General features: G+C 34.7%; 1 protein-coding gene across 7 annotated transcripts in view; it reads right to left on the bottom strand.

Moving 5' to 3' along the window:
• Nucleotides 1-1344: 1344 nt before the first annotated feature.
• Nucleotides 1345-19831, bottom strand: part of C10H12orf50 (chromosome 10 C12orf50 homolog) — a 34101-nt gene continuing 15614 nt past the window's right edge. Inside the window, exons 4-14 of one of the 7 annotated variants that reach the window (XM_076006795.1) lie at nucleotides 18712-18870; nucleotides 17631-17756; nucleotides 17436-17549; nucleotides 15397-15498; nucleotides 10238-10348; nucleotides 8659-8775; nucleotides 7107-7211; nucleotides 6644-6847; nucleotides 4909-5001; nucleotides 2205-2297; nucleotides 1345-1670 (exon numbers count right to left, since the gene is read on the bottom strand). In XM_076006795.1, coding sequence (XP_075862910.1) covers nucleotides 1669-1670; nucleotides 2205-2297; nucleotides 4909-5001; nucleotides 6644-6847; nucleotides 7107-7211; nucleotides 8659-8775; nucleotides 10238-10348; nucleotides 15397-15498; nucleotides 17436-17549; nucleotides 17631-17756; nucleotides 18712-18870 — 1226 coding nt within the window. In that variant the 3' untranslated portion in view covers nucleotides 1345-1668. The remainder of the gene's footprint in view (nucleotides 1671-2204; nucleotides 2298-4908; nucleotides 5002-6643; nucleotides 6848-7106; nucleotides 7212-8658; nucleotides 8776-10237; nucleotides 10349-15396; nucleotides 15499-17435; nucleotides 17550-17630; nucleotides 17757-18711; nucleotides 18871-19831) is intronic. The other 6 variants (XM_076006796.1, XM_076006797.1, XM_076006798.1 and 3 more) reach the window with 6 other exon arrangements.

Genomic DNA, 19831 nt, shown 5'->3' with positions numbered 1-19831 from the left:
CTTCATCCAGTCTAGTGCAGTGAGGTACATGGGCCTGGAGCCATAGACATGGTACCATCCTGCCCCTGCAACTTACAAGTTAACATAACCAATTAGTGAAATTAAGAGAAATTAAGTTTCTCATTAATGGGAAAAATAATAGCTCTTAGTGCCTTATTTGTTCGTTTCTTTGTTTTGTTGGGGTAAGAGTTCATTTTTTAAGTTATTTTATGTGGTATAGTGTCTGCTACATAGCAACAACTATCATAACAACAACAACTTTTATTATGTATGTGAAAGGTAGCTGCAATTGGCAAAATAATGGCTCCTTAAAGGTATCCATATCCTGATCCTTAGAACCTGTGAATATTTTAGGTTACATAGCAAAGGGAAATTAAGTTTGCTTATCACTTGACCTTAAGATAATGTGAATATCCTGGATTATACAGGTAGGTCCAATATGACTGCTAATTTTAGGTGTCAATTTTGCTGGGCCACGATGCCAAGATATTTAGTAAAACGTTTTATTCCAGATGCTCCAGTGAGGATGTTTTTGGGTGAGATTTACATTTAAATTGGTAGACTTTGACTCAAGCAATACAAAAGCAATCCATGTAACCACAACATTTGTACCCCCATAATATTCTGAATTTTTTACAAAAGGTTAATTATATTGCTTTCATACTTGTTTTTAAGTTTAAAGAATAAAATTTTAAGTTTTGTTTCAGTTACTCTGCAGATGGTTAATTTTGACTAAAATTTTAAATATTAAATAAAAACATATTATTCAAAATACAGAATTCTAAAAAAGTACAAAAAAAATCAAAATAAGTTTTCAAATGATATCACTCTTACATTTGTAAGCATTCATACTTCTAGTGTTACTAACATCTTAAAACTTCACTAAGACTTTTGGGACACCATTCATTAATTCATTAATTAATTTTCTTAAACATGTCTTTTTCTCTAACATGATCAGATATTTTTATTGATGGTAGGAAAATGTTTATTTTTCAGTTTTGAATGTAGCACACCTCAGTAGACAGATTTTGTATTTGCCAATTAAAAGATATTGTTCAGCAACTGCCCTGTATAATAAACCAATATTTGTGTCTTTCTACCACACATTAAAGTGTATTTCTATTGGAATTCTTCTAACATATTTATGAACAAACTGTAACTCTGGGATTTCACTGAATTTGTTTACACTTTATGTGTTATCATTGATGAGGACCCAGCTGAAAATCTAGGTAAAGAAAGAAAATGTAAGGTTTCCTCCATAATGAATATTGCAAAACAGAGATCAAAGGCACCATTTTACTTCTCAATCTGTACAATTTAACTTAGTTTACAATTAAAGAATGATTTTAATTGTCAAACTTTTAAATTTTATTAAATGTTTGCGGTAATGCATGGAATGAATTTCAAACCTACTAAATACACAGGCAGCTGTTTGTAATTTGCATTTTTATCAGTTTTGAAAGAGCACAATGTACTTCCTGCATCTTATTTTCAGAATTTGCATTTTTATCATCTTTGGCTATCCAGTATATAGTATGGAGTACTTGAGTATCTCATTCTTTGAATTTTCATTTTTGATTGTAAATCAAATGATGTCTGGCTCTTTTCTCTTTTCTCATTTTTCTCTTCTCTCAACCTCCAGGTTTACTTGCTCCCATTTCTTCTTGGCTCTAATAATAAAATACACAAAATATTTCAATTATTTTCTTTTTCAGCCTTCCTTGGGGCACCACTATTCATATATATATATATATATGGTTTTTTTGCTAATTGCTTACCATAAATCTAAAGGCAAAACAAAAACTAAGCTTATTTTTTTAATTCATATTTTCAAAATACCATCCAAACTGAATCCACTTCTTTTTCATGCTTACTGTGTTTTGCATGTGGGGTGGGGTGAAAAAATGAAAGCAATACTACATATAAGGCTGCACTGTGGGACACTCAATGAATAGACGAATAATCCACCGAATTGAGACAGGCACCTCCCCTCACACCAGTAGTATTATTATCAGAAAGGACATGTGGCCTCAAGGAAAGGTCACCAATGAGAGTGACATCTCTAGTCACCTTCAGTTCACCCACTAATTCCCACAGGCATTTTCCTCCCCTATTGTGGTATCCTTATAGCATCCAAGGACATTTTCCCAAAAGGCCCCTCCTGCCCATTTATACTTCTGTGGCCTTGGCTGCCAAAGCCTTACAGGAACAGGCTAGTGGCAGCTTGTGTTTTCTGCCTCCTTCCCTCCAGCAGTCCATCTGTCCACTGGGAAATGTTGGAATTGCCGCTCTGTGCCCTAGAAGGAATACGTGAGAGGAAGAACACAAGCTAATTTTTCTCTTCCTGGTCTGGTGATAATAACAATTGGAAAGGATAAGAGTTTCTAGGTTATGAATTTCCCAATCAAAAGAAAATAAGAAAACAAATTATGTTATTATAAAATCTACTTAATTTTTTAACTCTATGTCCCTATTGTTCCTAATATAGAAAATTTATCTAGTCCTTTGCACATAAATTCAGTCCAATTCAATGATTTCTTAGTCATTTCACTTTTTCCAGTCACATTGAGATTTAAAACTCATTCTCAGAGTTTCCTCCCTCCTCTCCCCTCCCTGCTGTTGATCCCAATTTCTGAGGTGCTGCTGTGTGAGAATTAGTAAGAGAATATAATTTCAACAGTCTTGACATGTCTGGGTACTGTGCTGAACTCTTATTTCCCTTGAACGGTGGCCCAGATACCCTAGTCTAAGGTTGCTCAAACTTTAATTTGTATCTTAATCACTTGGGAATGTTGTTAAAATGCAGATCCTGACGTGAACATTCCACCATTTTTTTTTTTTGAGACAGAGTCTCACTTTGTTGACCAGGCTAGAGTGAGTGCCGTGGCGTCAGCCTAGCTCACAGCAACCTCAAACTCCTGGGCTCAAGCAATCCTGCTGCCTCAGCCTCCCGAGTAGCTGGGACTACAGGCATGTGCCACCATGCCCTAATTTTTCTATATATATTAGAATTTTTCTAATTTTTTTCTATATATATTAGATGGCCAATTAATTTCTTTCCATTTATAGTAGAGACAGGGGTCTTGCTCATGCTCAGGCTGGTTTCGAACTCCTGACCTCGAGCAATCCGCCCGCCTTGGCCTTCCAAGAGTGCTAGGATTACAGGCGTGAGCCACCACGCCCAGCCTAAGATTCCACATTTTTAACAAGCTCCCAAGTGATGTCATTGCTGTTAGTTCTCAGACCATACTCTAATAAGGGTTTGGTCAGTGGATTCTTGGTTGGTTTCTATTTGGCTCTCTGGCAGAGGTAATCTGTTAAGATTATAGCTAAGTATCACCAACCCCAATAGGACTCAACAACAACAGCCTTTTTCTGATGCTTATCTCATTTATCCCAGCCAGAAGATCCATTGGTCCTCTCTTCCAGGAACTGTCTCCCACTTGAAACTCACAGGAATGTGTGATGCCCTCCCATACAACCTTGGCACTTGGAAATCTCAAAAAGCTATCAACAGTTCTCCCATGTTATATATGGCTTGTCTTCCCCCCTAGATTACTTGAGAAATTCTCTTCAAAGTTTTTTCCCTGGGTTGCATCTGGGAAGTGCAATGCAGCCATACAGGGAAGTATAGATCCTGTGCTACACATAGATGGTATATGTTCTGTCTTCCGAAGTAACCCTCCCTTGCCCAACTCCTGTGATTCGAGTTTAACTATCTGGGATGGGAGAGAAGAAGGCTACTGAAATACAAGATCAGTCACTGGGACAGGGATAAGAGGAAGAGCACATTTTTGATTACTCCAAATATCATCTCGCCCAAAAGGAAAGCACAGGAGAAAAGTCTGTAGCTCAACAATTTCTAGTCTCACCCTGGATTTTCATCAACTCTTCACCTTCTTCCCCCCAAAAATTTAAGTACAATCGCATGTGAAAATTCATACAAAGTTAAATTATAGTCAATTAAATAGCACTGCAGAGGAGTTGTCTTGCAGTACAATATGAGTTGGGAAAAGATGAGGAAAAATAATAGTTGTCACCAGTGTATATCTACACACATCTGCATACTGATTCACAGTTGCAGTCAAAAAGATTTCAAGAAATGCCATGTCAGCTATTCATTTTGGAAAGGGAAACCTTCCTGGTCTGGACATGTTCTGGCCCATTCTGAGAAGCTCTTGTATAAGGGCTCATGGATTTCACATTATTCTAAAAGTTGTAGGCTGCTTGTTTAGGTAGGATCTCTTTATCTGGAACTTCTGAGAGGTTCAGTTGTCTGAGAAGTAACTGAAAGTATTTTATCCTGTGTGGTTTTTCCAAAGGAAAAGATAAGCTGGGAAAAAGACACCAAGCTGTTCAGCAAAAGAATAACCTGAGGTCAGGGCTACTAAAACCCTTCACCTGAGAAGGTTCCCAGGAACCCCCTGCTGTCTTAGACACAGGATACAAGGGGGAGAATGCAGTCCTTCAGAACCTCCTGGCAAAGAAATTTCATTTTGGTTGCTCTGTCAGCCTGTACCTGTCAACATTTGTCTATAGTAGATATAGCAGAGCTTTCACATCTTATTTATGTCAAAATATACTTTTATATATTTGCTTTGTAGCATGGCAAAGAATGCACCATAATATATTATGTAATTGCTGCAATTACTATGTTAGTTGCCCAGGAAAGGACTGCACTAATGGCTTTATGGTACTACACAAAATTAGGCAAAAACAATCACAATATAAAGTAAAATTAAATTTCTGGTAGACAAGATATCAACTAAACTCCAAGTAATTAAGTGTGCATATATATCTTGAAATTTGTATTTATCTTAATGTTTTTTAAAATATGTTCCTTGAACTTAAAACCTTATTTATTTTTCAGAATTGCATGATACATTAAAATCACCAGTACATATTTACCTGTATATATCTTTTCAGTTTTCGAATATGTTTTTGAGAAAGGAATTCTTTTTCGCCAGGCTGAGCCATTATATGATGTTGGCGTATATTTGTCTGAGAAAAAAAAGAAGACTAGAATTAAATATTTTACAACTTTAAAATCATATTCTAAGGCATTTCAAAGTTACAAAATCTCAAGGGTGAATGAAACTATTCTCTGAGTAATTCACTTTCCATTTCAAAGCTAGGGCATCAGGGATATAAGTGAGTTTATTAAGACCATTTAAGTTATCAGTGAACATGGTTACAGATCTGTTAATTGGCTGTCCAGTTCTTCAAATAATGCTCTCTCCCATTAGGCTAAGCTAGAGGGGAATAAAATATCTGAATGTAACTAAAATTTTATTGGACTGCTTTACCATGTCTTTACGTACAATTCTGCTAATGTTTATGGAACTTAAAACAAAACTAAACAAACTGTAGTACAGCCCAATTTCCATTTCTTCTATGAAGTGACTTCCATGATCACAATGATCACTCTGCAATGGTGAACTCACTGCCCCAGGAAACCAATGCATTTATATACAGACCTGATCCTTAAATGTTTACTTTTCTCTGAGATGTCTACATTTCAACTACTATCCAAAATGTTATATCTGTGTTTTCAAGTATTACTATACAGCTGTGGTTCTCAAAGCATGATCCATAACACTACCAAGAATGTTCTTTTTTCTCTATGTTGACATTTGCACTAATGGTACAAAAACAATATAGAGTATAACTGCTGGCACCATCACACAAATCTAGACATTGGCAATAAACTGTTCTAGGACTCATTGTATTCTTCACAGCCATCCACTTGCACTATAATGAAGCAATAACAATAACAATAAATAAAATAATAGTAATAATGACAAATTAAAATTAAAATCCAGTTTCATTCAGATGTCATTCTACTCTAAAACAAGTAGAAAAATAATTTAAATAAGCTAATGTCTATTTAAAATTATAAAATAAAGAAACTAAGAAAGAGAGAGTCATACGCTTCCAAAAGTGCAAAACATCCAGAACTCCACTAACTATACTATGAACATGGAAAAATACAAACATTGAGTGGCATTTGGTTAAGTTGAAAAACTGAAACCCAACTTCAAAAGAGCAAAATTCATCTGAGACAGGAAAGAAAAAGACATTTGGTTCCCTTCCCCTCTGTGGCTTTATACTTCCTGACATATACTATGATTTTGCCTATTACATGATGAAATGATTGAGGAGCAATATGTGCATGGTGGGAGAGATGAGAGGTTGTCAAAAGTATTGCAGTTAACCCCCAAACTAACCCTTTGAGAAAATAATCACGAAGACCTAAAGAAAAGCCAAGGCACTAGCCTGACAGTGATAATTGAACAAGGCAGTTAGTGGAACAAGAAAATGTCAACCATTTAAAAACAATACTCCAGAGTGAAATAAAGCTATCCAGGGAGAACAAAGTGCAGTGCTCTGAGACAAGACTCTAGGGAGGTACAGTGTCATGTCATCTGTACCCAACATGAGCTTTCTTCCATATCCTTTAAATCATGGACAATCCTACACAAGGAATAAATCCTCTCCCTGGTTTCTAAGATGTTATAGTGCTGTTTGGCCTGGGGGAAAAAAAGAGAGGAGTGGGTAGCAGTGAAGATTAGCACTCCATCAAGAAATTTCATGAGAATGCAAACCACAGACAAGAGTAAAGCACATTAGTGAAGGGCCTCACCTGAATAGAGATTGAGTTTGGGTTCCTTGTTAACATCAACTTTATTGTAGGACCCATTCGCTGGTCTGCTGCGGGGAGGTGCATTCAACGAGACAGTCCTGACAGTATCCCTCTGAACATGGATATAGGATGCATTCTCAGCATTTCGGTTTTTATTATTGCGATAGTAACTCATTTTATTTTTGGGGTTTGGAGCCTGTACTGCTGTAAAGAAAAGAGGGAAGGAGGGGAGCATAAAACAAGCTGGTTCCACACCCCCCAAAAAACATATTGCACTTAAAAATATTTGATAGCACAATGGAAGACAATGTAAACTAAAATAAGAGAAGCTGGGTTGACATCTAAAGTATAATGACATTTGTGTTGCATGACCGTGATTTGTTTTTCAGGTTGAAAATACTTGATATTTAATCTCTTTTTAAATTATAATTTAGAAATATCAAATATATGGACACTTTTTTACCTCTCCGCATTCCAGGGCCAGGAAAGTTCTTTGGTTCATCATAAATCCATTTCCTTTTCTTCACACCTTTAAAATGAGGCTTCCTCACTGGCTGGACATCATTTGCTTAGAGAAGATACAAATTTTTACATGTTTTTAAGAGATGCTTTCATCTGAAAATTACTGTAGGTGATAATTACATATCTGTGCATTCACATGTCAAGCAAGAGAAAAAAATAAATGTACTACCCTAATGCTTTACTTTTTAGAACAAAGGGTGATTTATTTTTAAGTACCAAAAAAAAAATCTATCTTGCAAATAGATTGATGAGAAAACCTTCAATAAGTAGCTTTCATCAAAGAAAAATGCTTCTTTCCAAAGGAATGTGGATTCTTTCAAAAGAACATAAAATTGTATTCCAAATATAATTATAAATCTCATTATAATGCTATTATTAGGTAGTATTAGAATTGTTATTTTCAACATATTTTTGTACCTTTTTAGCTAAAACTATTACTTCTTAAGAAGTTGGATTAAAGTAAAATACTTTCATTGAATTTTACCTTATTCTTTCAAAATCTTAAGAAGTTGGATATACAGATAGTTTGGTCAAACAAGACTGAACTCTTAAATTTCTAAGTGTTAAGAATATTAAATTTTTCATGTTTTACTTTGTCTATTTTTATATCCAAAATTTTATATATGCATTCTCAATTTTTCAGAAATTTCTAAGGTACATTTCTTCAGAGAATCTTAAAATAATTTGGTAGAGAGGGGCACTCTGTTATTTCTTTGTGTAAGAAACCTTCACAAGTGACTACTGCAAAGAGAAAATGAACATAAAGTGCACTGTGTAGATTCCACCAGCTCTCTACAGTGGACTAATAAATCTGTCTTTGTCCTGGCTCTCAACCTCAGCTTAAGCTTTAAGCCCCCAATAAAGCTGTGATTCACTGTCTCTTCTTCAAACATCATGCTCCACCTCTACTCCCACTCTCCCAGTCCTAAGGTTTAAAAACCATGTTTTTAACAAGTACCACTAAATTGAGTTGCTCTGGGGCAAGTTATCATGATTCCCATCAGGCCCTAGTTAGGATTCAAGAATATTATAAGGATTCAATAAATAAAATAAGGAACAGAAAGAAGGAGGGAAGGAATCAGGAAGATTCACTAGTCTTAACTGCATCAAGGAAGTAGCTCAGAGGACTGAATCTCGAGGAGAAACCAAATTATTAAAAATAATCCAAAAACATAATAAAAAGATGCCAATGTATTCCACTATGGGTAAAATTTAAAATGTTATTATACTAGTGAATCTTCTGAGAAGGTAGTATATTATTAAAGTTAATATCTAAATTAAACTAGTGGGAAAGCATGCAATTTACTAGGACCTACATCACAATTCATTGTCAGAGTTAGTAGGAGAATATTTTGTCTTTAATTCTTAGTCATGAATAATTTTCAAACCTTCGTTTTTTCTTTTTTTTAAAAATTCTATTTTAAATAAGCAAAATAAATCCATGATTAGACAAATATATCTAAGGCCAAAAAGTGATAGAGCTAATGTCTCACTTGAAGAGGGGTCCTCTCTGCACTTCATACTGATATTCTCAGTAGCATTTAATACATGCGTTGTAGGTACTAGTCGGGTAGTTAGGGAACGCTTTAGATGAGGACTGTCCTTGTTATCTTTTAAAGCAAATTAAGAAAATAAAATGTCAATATTAGTAAGAGAAGTGTTTCAGTTGGTATTTCACTATTCAAATATTACATGATGGGCATACCTCTTTAGAATATATATGTATATTAATTTTGAGAAAGCATCATTAAAGTTCCTTAGTTGCCACATTGTTCCCCAAATATCATCACTAACCAAATTTTAAAATTCAGCACTATGTCATTGACCTCGGATCTCTGCATTTGGCTGGTCTGCCTGGAATGTTCTTCCTTCTGGTTTCTGCCCAAATGATGATCTCATTCAAAATAGGACACTTATCCCTTCTACCCCATTTTGTTGTTCTCACCTGACCTAATAAATATTCATTTGATTAAAAAAATACTATGCCATTATCTTCAATGTGTGAATGACAAATTGTGGCAATATGTTTAATATCTCCATACAAAAGAATTAAAATGTTATCAATTTTACATTAAATGAGCCCATTTAAATTGGGATCCTGAAAATATTAAATGTAACAACTTTCACTTGTTCTATACTTTGGAACAAGACTATCCAATAGGGCTTTCCACATGTTCTAAATGTTCTAAATCTGTGTTGTTCGGTATGGTAGCCACTAGCCACTAGCCACATGTGGCTGTTGAGCACTTGGAATGTGGCTAGAGCAACTGAAAAACTGAATTTTTACTTTAAATAACTTAACTTTAAATAGTTAAGGCTAGTAGCTACTGTATTAGTATAGCTTTAAGTTTCTTTGATGGATTGGGAGAACCTTTTCCATCTCTGAGAAAGAGAGATTTGCATAAAATTTTCCATAAAAATACTTTTCCTATGCTTGACAATAGTTAATGCTGGGGAAAACAGTACATTAAATGGATTTACATTTTGCTGGAGAGGATGTGAAGCCCTCTAGTTACAGGACAGCTGTACTTCTAGTCTGTGACTGAGAAAGGTACCCAGTAGAGAGGTATCAGCTGGGGGATTCTCAGCACAGTAAAGGCAGCATAAAACTATAAAGGACATATTTTGTCATGTCTCTCAATAATTCACAGACTATAGTTAGCAGAAAGTACAAAACAGGAAAGTCATCACAAGAGTAATACTCTTCACAGTATTCACAATGTTTCCTAACAAAATTCAGTCATACTGATAAACTGGAAAAACAAACTAAAAAGGACTTGGTATAACCATTTAGGAGAGCCAGTAACTTTAGAGCTACCAATACTCCTAGAAATTATGTAGTCCAAAGGGCTAAATTTTTAGATAAGGAAACTGAGGCTAAAACCAATGAAGCCCCATGGGCATACAATTAAGGACAGAGGCAGGACTAGAACCTTAGGGCTCTTGACTCCTATCCAGTGTATATTTTGATTTTATTGCCTTCTCTTTTACATTGGTTTTCATTATATTCAAGCTTTGTGTTTAACTTACTTAGACAAATTATAAATGAATGAAAATTACAAAATGAATTACCTTTAGTGTTTGAACATTTTGATATGGTGCTGCTTTCTTTCTCTTCACTTAAAGCTTCATTTTCATCTACTCCAATAAATATGATTCTCTGTGGAACGTAACAGTCACCTCCTATGACAAAACCTTACTGTCAGTGGCAATGGTGGCACAAAGCGTTGTAAAACTGCCTTTCAATGCATAAGTATCCTCTACAATATCCCCTTTGTCCACTTTTGTTTGAATATTTCTCAGTGGTAGCATCCCAACTCTATATATACCATATATGTTTACATTAATATATATATGTATGAATATTCAGTATGTAAACTTACATATAGATAACTGCAAGAAAATTCACATATCTAAAAAAATTGTCCTTTAACTTATAATAATCCTTAGCCCATCTTTTAGAGATACTCAGAGTAAATATAATTTATCTTCCATATGATGACTTCAGATATATGAAAACAGTTTTCATGTTCCTTAAAAGTCTTCTAATTCCAAGATAAATATCCATAGTTGCTTTAAATATTACTTATATACAAAATTTCCAAATCCTTCACCATACAAGTTTCCCCTTCTTAATATAAAATATTTATTTCAAATAACCTTATTTAATAATGACACCCAAATATGGATTAACCTGTGGAGAAATCAGTGGAACTAGTAAAATAATAGTTGACATTTTGGACCAATTTTCTATGTTCTAGACTCTCTACAAGTACTTTAAATGACTTACCACATTTAACTATTTCCCTATGTTACTCCTAATAATTCATTGTGAGTTTACTTTAGGTATTTGGTAGTGGAAACACATTACTGAATCATTTTGAAACAGTGTGGCCAACAAAAAAACACCCTTTTCCCCGCCTCACAAACTACATCATGTCAGATTTTTCCCAACTTGAAGAAAAGCCACCATTAATGTCTTTAACCCAAATGTAAGATTTTATGTTTATTATTGTTTGCTAGGTTTGGCTTATTCCAGCAAATTAACATTCAGTCATCTGTAAAGTTGATAAACATGTCTCCACATCCACCCAGTCATTCAATATGTTTAAACATACCATTATAAGTATTTACTGAGAGCACATCCTGTGCCAGAAATTTATCTATAGTGATTTATCTATACTACAGAGATTTATCTATAGTGATTGATTATATACAGTTTTTACCATCAAGGAGCTTATATTAAATCAATGACAAAAATGTAAAAACAACAAAAAAAAAACCTTTTGGTTTCCTACATGACCAAATGGCTGTGTCAGAGTAACTTTCCTGCCAAAAACAATTATAAATACCAAAAACAAACTGATTGGAAAACAACCCAATGCACAGGACTGCAATGCCTGAGAGCAATGGTGGTACCCAAAGTCAATTCCACATTCACTTCACCCTGTCTTTTTCCCCTGAATGAGTTAAACTCCACACTCACCACAGATCTTTCCCTGAAACCATTTCTAATTCATCATGCAGGGAAATACCAAGCAAAAAGTGACCAACCAACTAGGCTAAAAAAAAAAAAAAAAAATGAGTCCAAAGTTTGGAACTGCCTAAGTGGTTTGAACTTGAGGGTGAACTCTTAACGAGGAAGACACAAAAAAGAAGTTCTCCTGAAATATGTGTAAAACTCTCTTTAAGTTGTTACCTGACTCCCACACTTTTCATGAACAAAGTGGAACCCTAGGAAACAAGTGTAAACAACATCTGGAAAGCTAAAGAATTGGTCAGAGATTTCAGATCCTGCATACTTCTTGGGTGGCAAAATTTGGAATTCAAACCTCACCAGAGTAGAGAGATCTTGGTGAACACCCCAAGCCCTCAGTTGACAACTTAGAAAAACAATATCTAGGAGTAAGGGCCTTGTCCTAGTAATAAGATCCATACCGTCAATGAAAGGTCAAATAATACATCATCTACCACATTATTCTTATTAAAGTCAAAAACCAATCCTTCACAGAATCAAGGTAGTCTAGCTGCCTGCCAAAAGAAAAGTTTCTCTGTGGGAAAACAACATCATTCATATACTACATAATTTTTTTATCCATAATGTCCAGCATCTAATAAAATATTAGAAGGCATACTAAGACACAGAATAATTTAGCAAAGCCAGAGGAAAATGAAAGAGAACCAAGTATAACAAAACAGGAAGCTAGAAAAAAATAATATTACTACTATCAAAATAGAGAACTGATGGAGAATTTAAGTATGGAATCCATAAACATTTAAAACAGAAATTAATAATTTAATTTAAGAACAGAGAGGAATAGGATTAGTGAACAGGACAGCATATTAGCAGAAAGTATCCAGATTAATCAGTAATAAAAGGATAATTTTAAATGTGCTAGGGAGACTTAAAAACACACTTGAGGCCGGGCGCGGTGGCTCACGCCTGTAATCCTAGCACTCTGGGAGGCCGAGGCGGGCGGATTGCTCAAGGTCAGGAGTTCAAAACCAGCCTGAGCGAGACCCCGTCTCTACCATAAAAATAGAAAGAAATTAATTGGCCAACTAATATATATAATATAAAAAAAAATCAGCCGGGCATGGTGGCTCGTGCCTGTAGTCCCAGCTACTCGGGAGGCTGAGGCAGGAGGATCACTTGAGCCCAGGAGTCTGAGGTTGCTGTGAGCCAGGCTGACGCCACGGCATTCACTCTAGCCTAGGCAAGAAAGCGAGACTCTGTCTCCAAAAAAAAAACACACTTGAAAAAAGAGAAAGTTAAAATGGCCAATAAATTTATAAAAAGGTGCTCAACACAATTAGTCATCAAGGAAATACAAATTAAAATACCAGTGAGAGCTACCAGCCACCCACCAGAAAAGCTAAAGTTAAAAGGAATAAAAATACTAAGTGTTGATAAGGATATACAGCAAGCTTAACCCAAACAAAATGAGTACCTACGTGATTCAGAAGACATGTACAGGGTTCATAATAACCCCAAACTGGCAACAGTGTTTATCAAATAGCCATATCAATACTCATGGTGTTTTTTTGATTTTTCACACACATGCAGAGTGGTGAAAAATTTGAGTTGCTGGACTCTCACATTCTTAGTTGAGGCCCAACAAGGCAATGCTTGGTGTTCTTGTTTCAGTTTTTATAAGATGACTAGAGGATGGAGACAGTAGGGAGTAGCACCCCATTGTTTAAGAAGCATAATTCTGATGCTTGTTATGGAATAGTCTTTGGAGAGTTACTTAACACTTCTGAACCTTTTCTCTTTTGTAAAATTAAAGAAAATAGACTCTACCAGAATGAGTAATTTCTAGGATTTAAGATAATAATCTATGTGAGATAATATGTGTGTGTCTGTGTGTATGTATGTATTTCCTCTAGGAGCAATGGTTTACTATTTGCAAATTCAGTGTTTACATCAAACTTACGGAACATAACTACTGGGAATAATGAGAATCAACTCTGCGTGTGTGTGCGCACACCTGCATATTAACTGTGTGTATATACACACACACACTCTTGTGTGATAGATATTTCCAACAATGTAAAATTGTTACTGCTACCATCAATAGCATGGATCAGTCTCATACAAACATTGTTAAGGAAAAGATTCAAAACTAAAAGAATTCAAACTGTACATTTCCTCTTATATAAAGCTCAAGAAAAGCAAAATAAACCTCTGGTAACAGAGGTCAGAGTAGTGGTTACCATTGGGAGGGGACTATTGACTTGGAGAGGAGGAGCATTCTGTAGTACCATAAATATGGATGCAAATACATGTAAAATTTTATTGGGCTATACAGTTTAAATTTGTGGACTTAGTAAAGTCAAGGCTTAATAAAACATTAAAGTAATATTAAGACTAAAAACAATGTCTGTTTTCCTTCAAATTGAATATTAATTCATTAATTATAATTTTTTATCATCTTCCTTTCAATGATATCAATACAAGGGTATAAATATGTTTATGTTGCTCTCATGTGCATATACCCTGGTGATTCTTCCATCTAGTGACATAAATAACATTATGATGCCTGGAAAATCAACAAGCCTGACTATGCTAGAAACTTAGTATCCCAGATGATGGAAAATCTTAACATTCCCTTGGCATGGTGGTTCAACTAGCTTATTACTCTAATAATATTATTGGACAGACTAATGAAAGTGTAATGACATTCTCACATTTTCTAGGTCCCAACAAAGTAGAAAATATATTACTGATGCCACAAAATGAAGAAAAGTTTATTTTTTTATATGAAAGCATCAGTTTATCAGTGATTGAAAATAATATTTTATTAACCAAAAAGGCAATATGATTTAATAATAGTCAACAAAATGTACAATTAGAACTGGTATGGTTAAGTGGATCCAGTTTGTGCTCCACTAGATTGTAACTGACAGTGTAAATTCCACTTGGAGAAACTTACTGCTTCATGGCAACCAAACAAAGACAGCTAGTCTAAAACTGCTGCAAATATAAGAAAGAAGAGGAAACAATTAAGTACTTTGGCACCAGGAAAAAAATAGACAGAGGAAAACAGCTGAAAAGGGTGAAAATGGGACTGCAGAAGGGATTGCTAATATGCCTAAGACATGTTGGTACCTGCTCTCAACCTCCTACCTGCTCTTCACACCCAGTCACACCCTTTTTCCTCCTCAAAAAAGTCTGCATATTTTTAAAATAAAGGCTTAGAACTTCCTGTGATGGGATGAATTTTCCAAAATGTTTCTGCTAAAAAGCCATTCAAAATGCTTAAGCTATATCACACAATTAGGATGCTATGCCTTGGCACAAATGATACATATATTTGAATATAGCTGCCTTAACATAGAATTACTCAAAGGATTTATTAAGTGCCTCCTCTGTTTATAGCCCTATTAAAGTATAGCACATGCTTGATACTCAAATCCATTACAGGATAGAGTCAAGTCTACACACACACACATGCACACACATATATCAGATTTCTCATAAAAATATGGAAAATGGAATATCTTGCACACTGAGTATAAATTCACACGAAGTATTTGGTAGAGATATCAGCTTCTGAAAGTATCTGATTTTGAGATATACCTCCAATCCCGTGTTAAACATGAAATAGATTTAAAAAATGAAACAAAATTAGTTATGAGAGAAAATTCAAACTCATATATTATATGGTGATATATTCAGAATCCATCAGTAAAAAACTAACTCACCTCCAGTAATAAAATTAACTCACCTCCATTTTCAGCAATGTCAGTCCTTGGTTTCCTATCCAATGATGTTTTTATCTCACCTTGCCTTTCCAGGCTATATTTTGTTGGGACTGTAAGACCATCCCCTGGAAATGAGAAGGAAAAAAAGTCATCCCAGGAGCTATTATTAATAGATGCTTAAATAAGAAGTTTATGATAGAATTTATAATGCAAGTCAAAAGCTTAGAAGTTAATGTAAGCATTATTTACATAGTGATCCGATGAATAATAAATTTATAAATACATGCATGTTAAGCAAATTTTGTAATTTTTAACAAAGAAGCAAGCAAGCATATTCTCCGATTTATCAAATGGCAATTTAAAAACTCTATTGTATGTACATAATATATATTTAGTTTATTTGATGTGTTTTTCTATAATGAATTTTGTAATATTTCTTTTGTTTTTATCTATTTACCATAAAAAACTGAGTAAAAAGTATGAGGGTCACTACTGACTACAAAATGCTAATTACACAGTGATAATTAAATTATTCTCAGTTTTCCTTATACATCTCTGGGTAATTATCTTCTAAAATAAACTGTTAAAAGCTGCTTTTAGCAGGGACATAGCAACCTAATGCAATATGAAATTCTGGATTGGATCCTAGACCAAGTAAAAAACTCATTTTGTTATAAAGGACATTAATAGCATAATTGATAACATTTGTGGGGAGAAAAGATGTCAATAATATTGTACCAGTGGTAATTTCCTGATTTTGATATTTATACTACAGTTATAGAAGACCACATAGGCATTATGTCTGAAAATTGCTTCAAACAGTTCAGAAAATAACAATAACAATATGTGTATCTGAAGAGTAAGTGAGTGAAAATGTGGCAAAATGCTAACATTTGGGGGAAATCTGGGTGAAGGGTGTATAGGAATTAACTGAAACTATTTAGAAATAAAAAGCTTTAAAAAACATAATACAAAGAAAACGTACATATAATTATCTTTGTAATCTTCCATTTTTACTCTTCATTGCTAACTTGTTTATTTATTTATTTTGTTTTGTTTTTTCTTGTCTAAGTAGTACAAGTCTGAGATCTGTTCTTCCCTTGATGGCTCCAATTAAGTTCTGCAGACTTTTCTTCCATCTGATGGTGTGTTGCTGCCACCTACCGCCACATGTTTAAATAGTTTGCCGCATACAGATTTGCAAAATGGCACTTTAAGTATTCCATCCTGTACTTCCATGCACATCTTGATCCTAGTAGACTTTCCCAACTATCTCTCTCTCTCTCTATATATATATATATATATATATTTTTTATGGAGGAGCAGGGAGGGATTAAAATCTCTTCTACTGCTTCCAAATTTGTTTGTAAGCTCATTTTAAGGGACAAGAAAATTATGGCACCCATGGATTTTTCTCTGAGTTTCTGCTTCTGTATCTAGAGTTCTAGATATAGAAGTTTCTGAGTTTCTGCTTCTATATCTAGAATACAACACTCTTCTTATCCTGCATTCAAGGGCAAAATGTTCTCCAACAGTAAAATCAGATTCACCAAAGGATAAATTCCAGGAAAGTCAGAGCCTTGGATTTGTCCACCAGCCTTGCCCTTGAAATATCCTGACACAGAAGACCCTCAATTCAATGAACGTTGTTCTGGCACTAATGTCATTCTGTGATGGCCCTTTTGTTCTTCCTGGGCTACGTTTACTTTTCTATTCAGTAACCAAAACCTAAACCGCTTACACAGGAGAAGTTATTTCAAATACAAATAAAATGGTAAAAGAAAATTATTTATGGGATTACTGCATGGAATGTGTAGTGTCATCATGTCTTTATGAAGTTTGTTCATTTTGTGGCTCCTCTAGGAAAACACAGTCCCCATTAAAGCAGCTCTTCATATGAAATTTGGGTCATTCACTATAAACGCTTCCTTTTCACTCTCAAGCCTGTTGTATTATTTATCATTTAACTCTATTATTTTATTCACCATACTAAATAATTCACAGTCTTTTACACCAAATATCTCTTACACATCACTCTGAATGGTGCCTTTTGATTTCTTACCTTCTTGCAATTCACTGCCATTTTCCAAAGGCTTTTCTAACTCTTTTTCTGCTGTAGGAGCTATGCTTTTTGACGATGAAATATCTGGAGGAGTATGAAATCTGTAGTATTCACCTAATCTCCCATAAGAAAAGCATTGGTTAGTATATTCACCACATAAAGTACTAGAAAATCCAAAAAGGTTTGCTTTCTTACCAGATTTATAACACATCTCCTTTATTGCTCTTTTTTCTTCAATTTCTTCAGGAGTCTTTGTCCATAAACTAGAAGCATCTATAGGATATATTTTTTTAAAATTAAATTGTCCCAAAGCCAAATAATCTGAAAATTTATAAACCAGAAAGAAAAAATCCCAAATATTGTTCTCATGAATGAATTAGTTTTTTTTTTTAATTTTTAAAATCAATAATTTTGCATACTGGTAAATGTTTCTAATTTCTACATTTTAAGTATTAGAAAAAATGAGGAAAACTCAGTCAAGAGAAAAGAAATGACTACTTATGTGTTATGTATCTTGAAACAAGAAGTTGGAAGTATAGACTCACATGCTGAGATGGTGTGTGTTTGTTGGAGGCATATGTGGGCATGAGCTGCAGCAGACAAAAAAAGTAATAGTTCTGTATCTTTGAAGCACAGAAAATATGGTGGTCTATAACCCACAGAAGGACACATTCCAAAGCAAAGACAGAGTGAGAGTTTATTTTTCTGCATGTTTGTCTTGTATGTACACACTTACTGGCACCACTGTACTGTGATGATTTCAGAGGAAAAGAATAGATTAAGATACAAATGACATAGATCCTAACCCTGCTCATACTCTCATGAAGATTACCTAGGATAATACAGATGACAATGCTTTATACACTATAAACTACAGATCTCTGTAACTTCAAGGATTAAATGTGAAACAAATATGTTTTTCATAGATATGCAGATAAACAGATAGGCACACGTGTGCATCAATGTGTTTTAGAAATAGTTATTGTACATTAAGAGAAGTTATTAGTATCCGTACAAGTACCTGTACATATTTAAACGTAAGATCTGTCTCCCAGCCATATACAACAAAAACCTTTCAATCCAAATTATCATACACATATAGATGTAGAACAAACTATAACATAACAAATTAAATTTATTTAATAACATTAGTTATTTTTTCACCCAAATCTGCCTTATGTATTATATCATAGACCTCTACTAGTTAAACACATATGTAAAAAATATTGTGAGGTTTTTGAATGTGCATTGTAAATCTGAGAAAAGGTTTACTAACCATTTTGCTCATCTACTTCCTCCTCTTCTTCCTCAAAGTTAGTTTTTAAAACTAAAGGATGGTGAATGGGTCGTGATATATTTTCCTGAGGTTTCAGAGGTTCCTGACTCTGGGTCGGGGGTGGAATTCCTTCCTGATTTTCTTTCTGTAGTGTGATATCTACAGAGAAAATGCAATGTTGTCATTATACATTCCTTTACTTCTTTAAGCATGATTTTCTTTAGGTCTTTGGATATATTATAATTACTGCTTTAAATTCTTTGTCTGCTAAGTTTAACATCAGAGCCATCTCAAAGGCATTCTGTTGCTTCCTTTTTTCCTGTATATGTATTACACTTAGTGAAATCTATTTTCTCCCACAATGTACAGCCTCATTTTCATTCCTCAGAAGGTATGGATTTGGCATGTGCACAGTTACCCTGGGATGACCATGGCTTTAGCAGGGCTCTCCTTGCCTCTTGCCTTGGTTTCTCTGTTAGGCTGTCCATCTCTGTTGGTAACATACTAATACCCAATATTAGCCTCCATTGCTGGCTTATTGATCCATTGTTTTCATCAATGCACTAGGGCATAAATTGCTTCATGGTTTGATCCAATTAAGTTCTGACTCCCTTGCAGAGGTCATATCTGAGGTCAATCTTTCAGGTTCGTTCCAATTTCTGAAGTCTCTTCTTAAGTTTTGTTTTGTTTTGTTTCTGGTTGTCTTTGGTAAACTTCCAACTGACTTACAGTTTAGTTTGTTGCTCCCATACAGATATTATCCTCTCTTGGAAGCTAAGCAGGATCAGGCCTGATTAGTACTTGGATGGAAGTATTACCGTTTTATTCCAAATAAATTCAGTTTTCTTTTTGAGAGCTTCAGAGTTCTCTACTCTTACAGCCTGCTTCTCTCCCTGTGCAAGAGCAAGGACTAATGCTAAGAGTAGGGACAGAGACAGTCACTTCTCTTGGAGCGACACCCCTGTTTTTATAAGTATGGCACTGGGCAAAGGTGATAATCTCTGATCTTCATGGTTTGTGCCTCCTGGCCTAAAACCTCCACCCAATGCTCAAGCTAGAAGCAAGGATAATTGGGGAGAATAATTTCATTATTCTCAGCCTGCTGCATCTGGGATATAAT

Source organism: Microcebus murinus, chromosome 10 (assembly GCF_040939455.1).
Source record: "Microcebus murinus isolate Inina chromosome 10, M.murinus_Inina_mat1.0, whole genome shotgun sequence".
NCBI classification, from domain to species: Eukaryota; Metazoa; Chordata; class Mammalia; order Primates; family Cheirogaleidae; genus Microcebus; species Microcebus murinus.
Note: the sequence above shows the minus strand (reverse complement) of the source record. Positions and strands in the feature narration are given on the sequence as shown.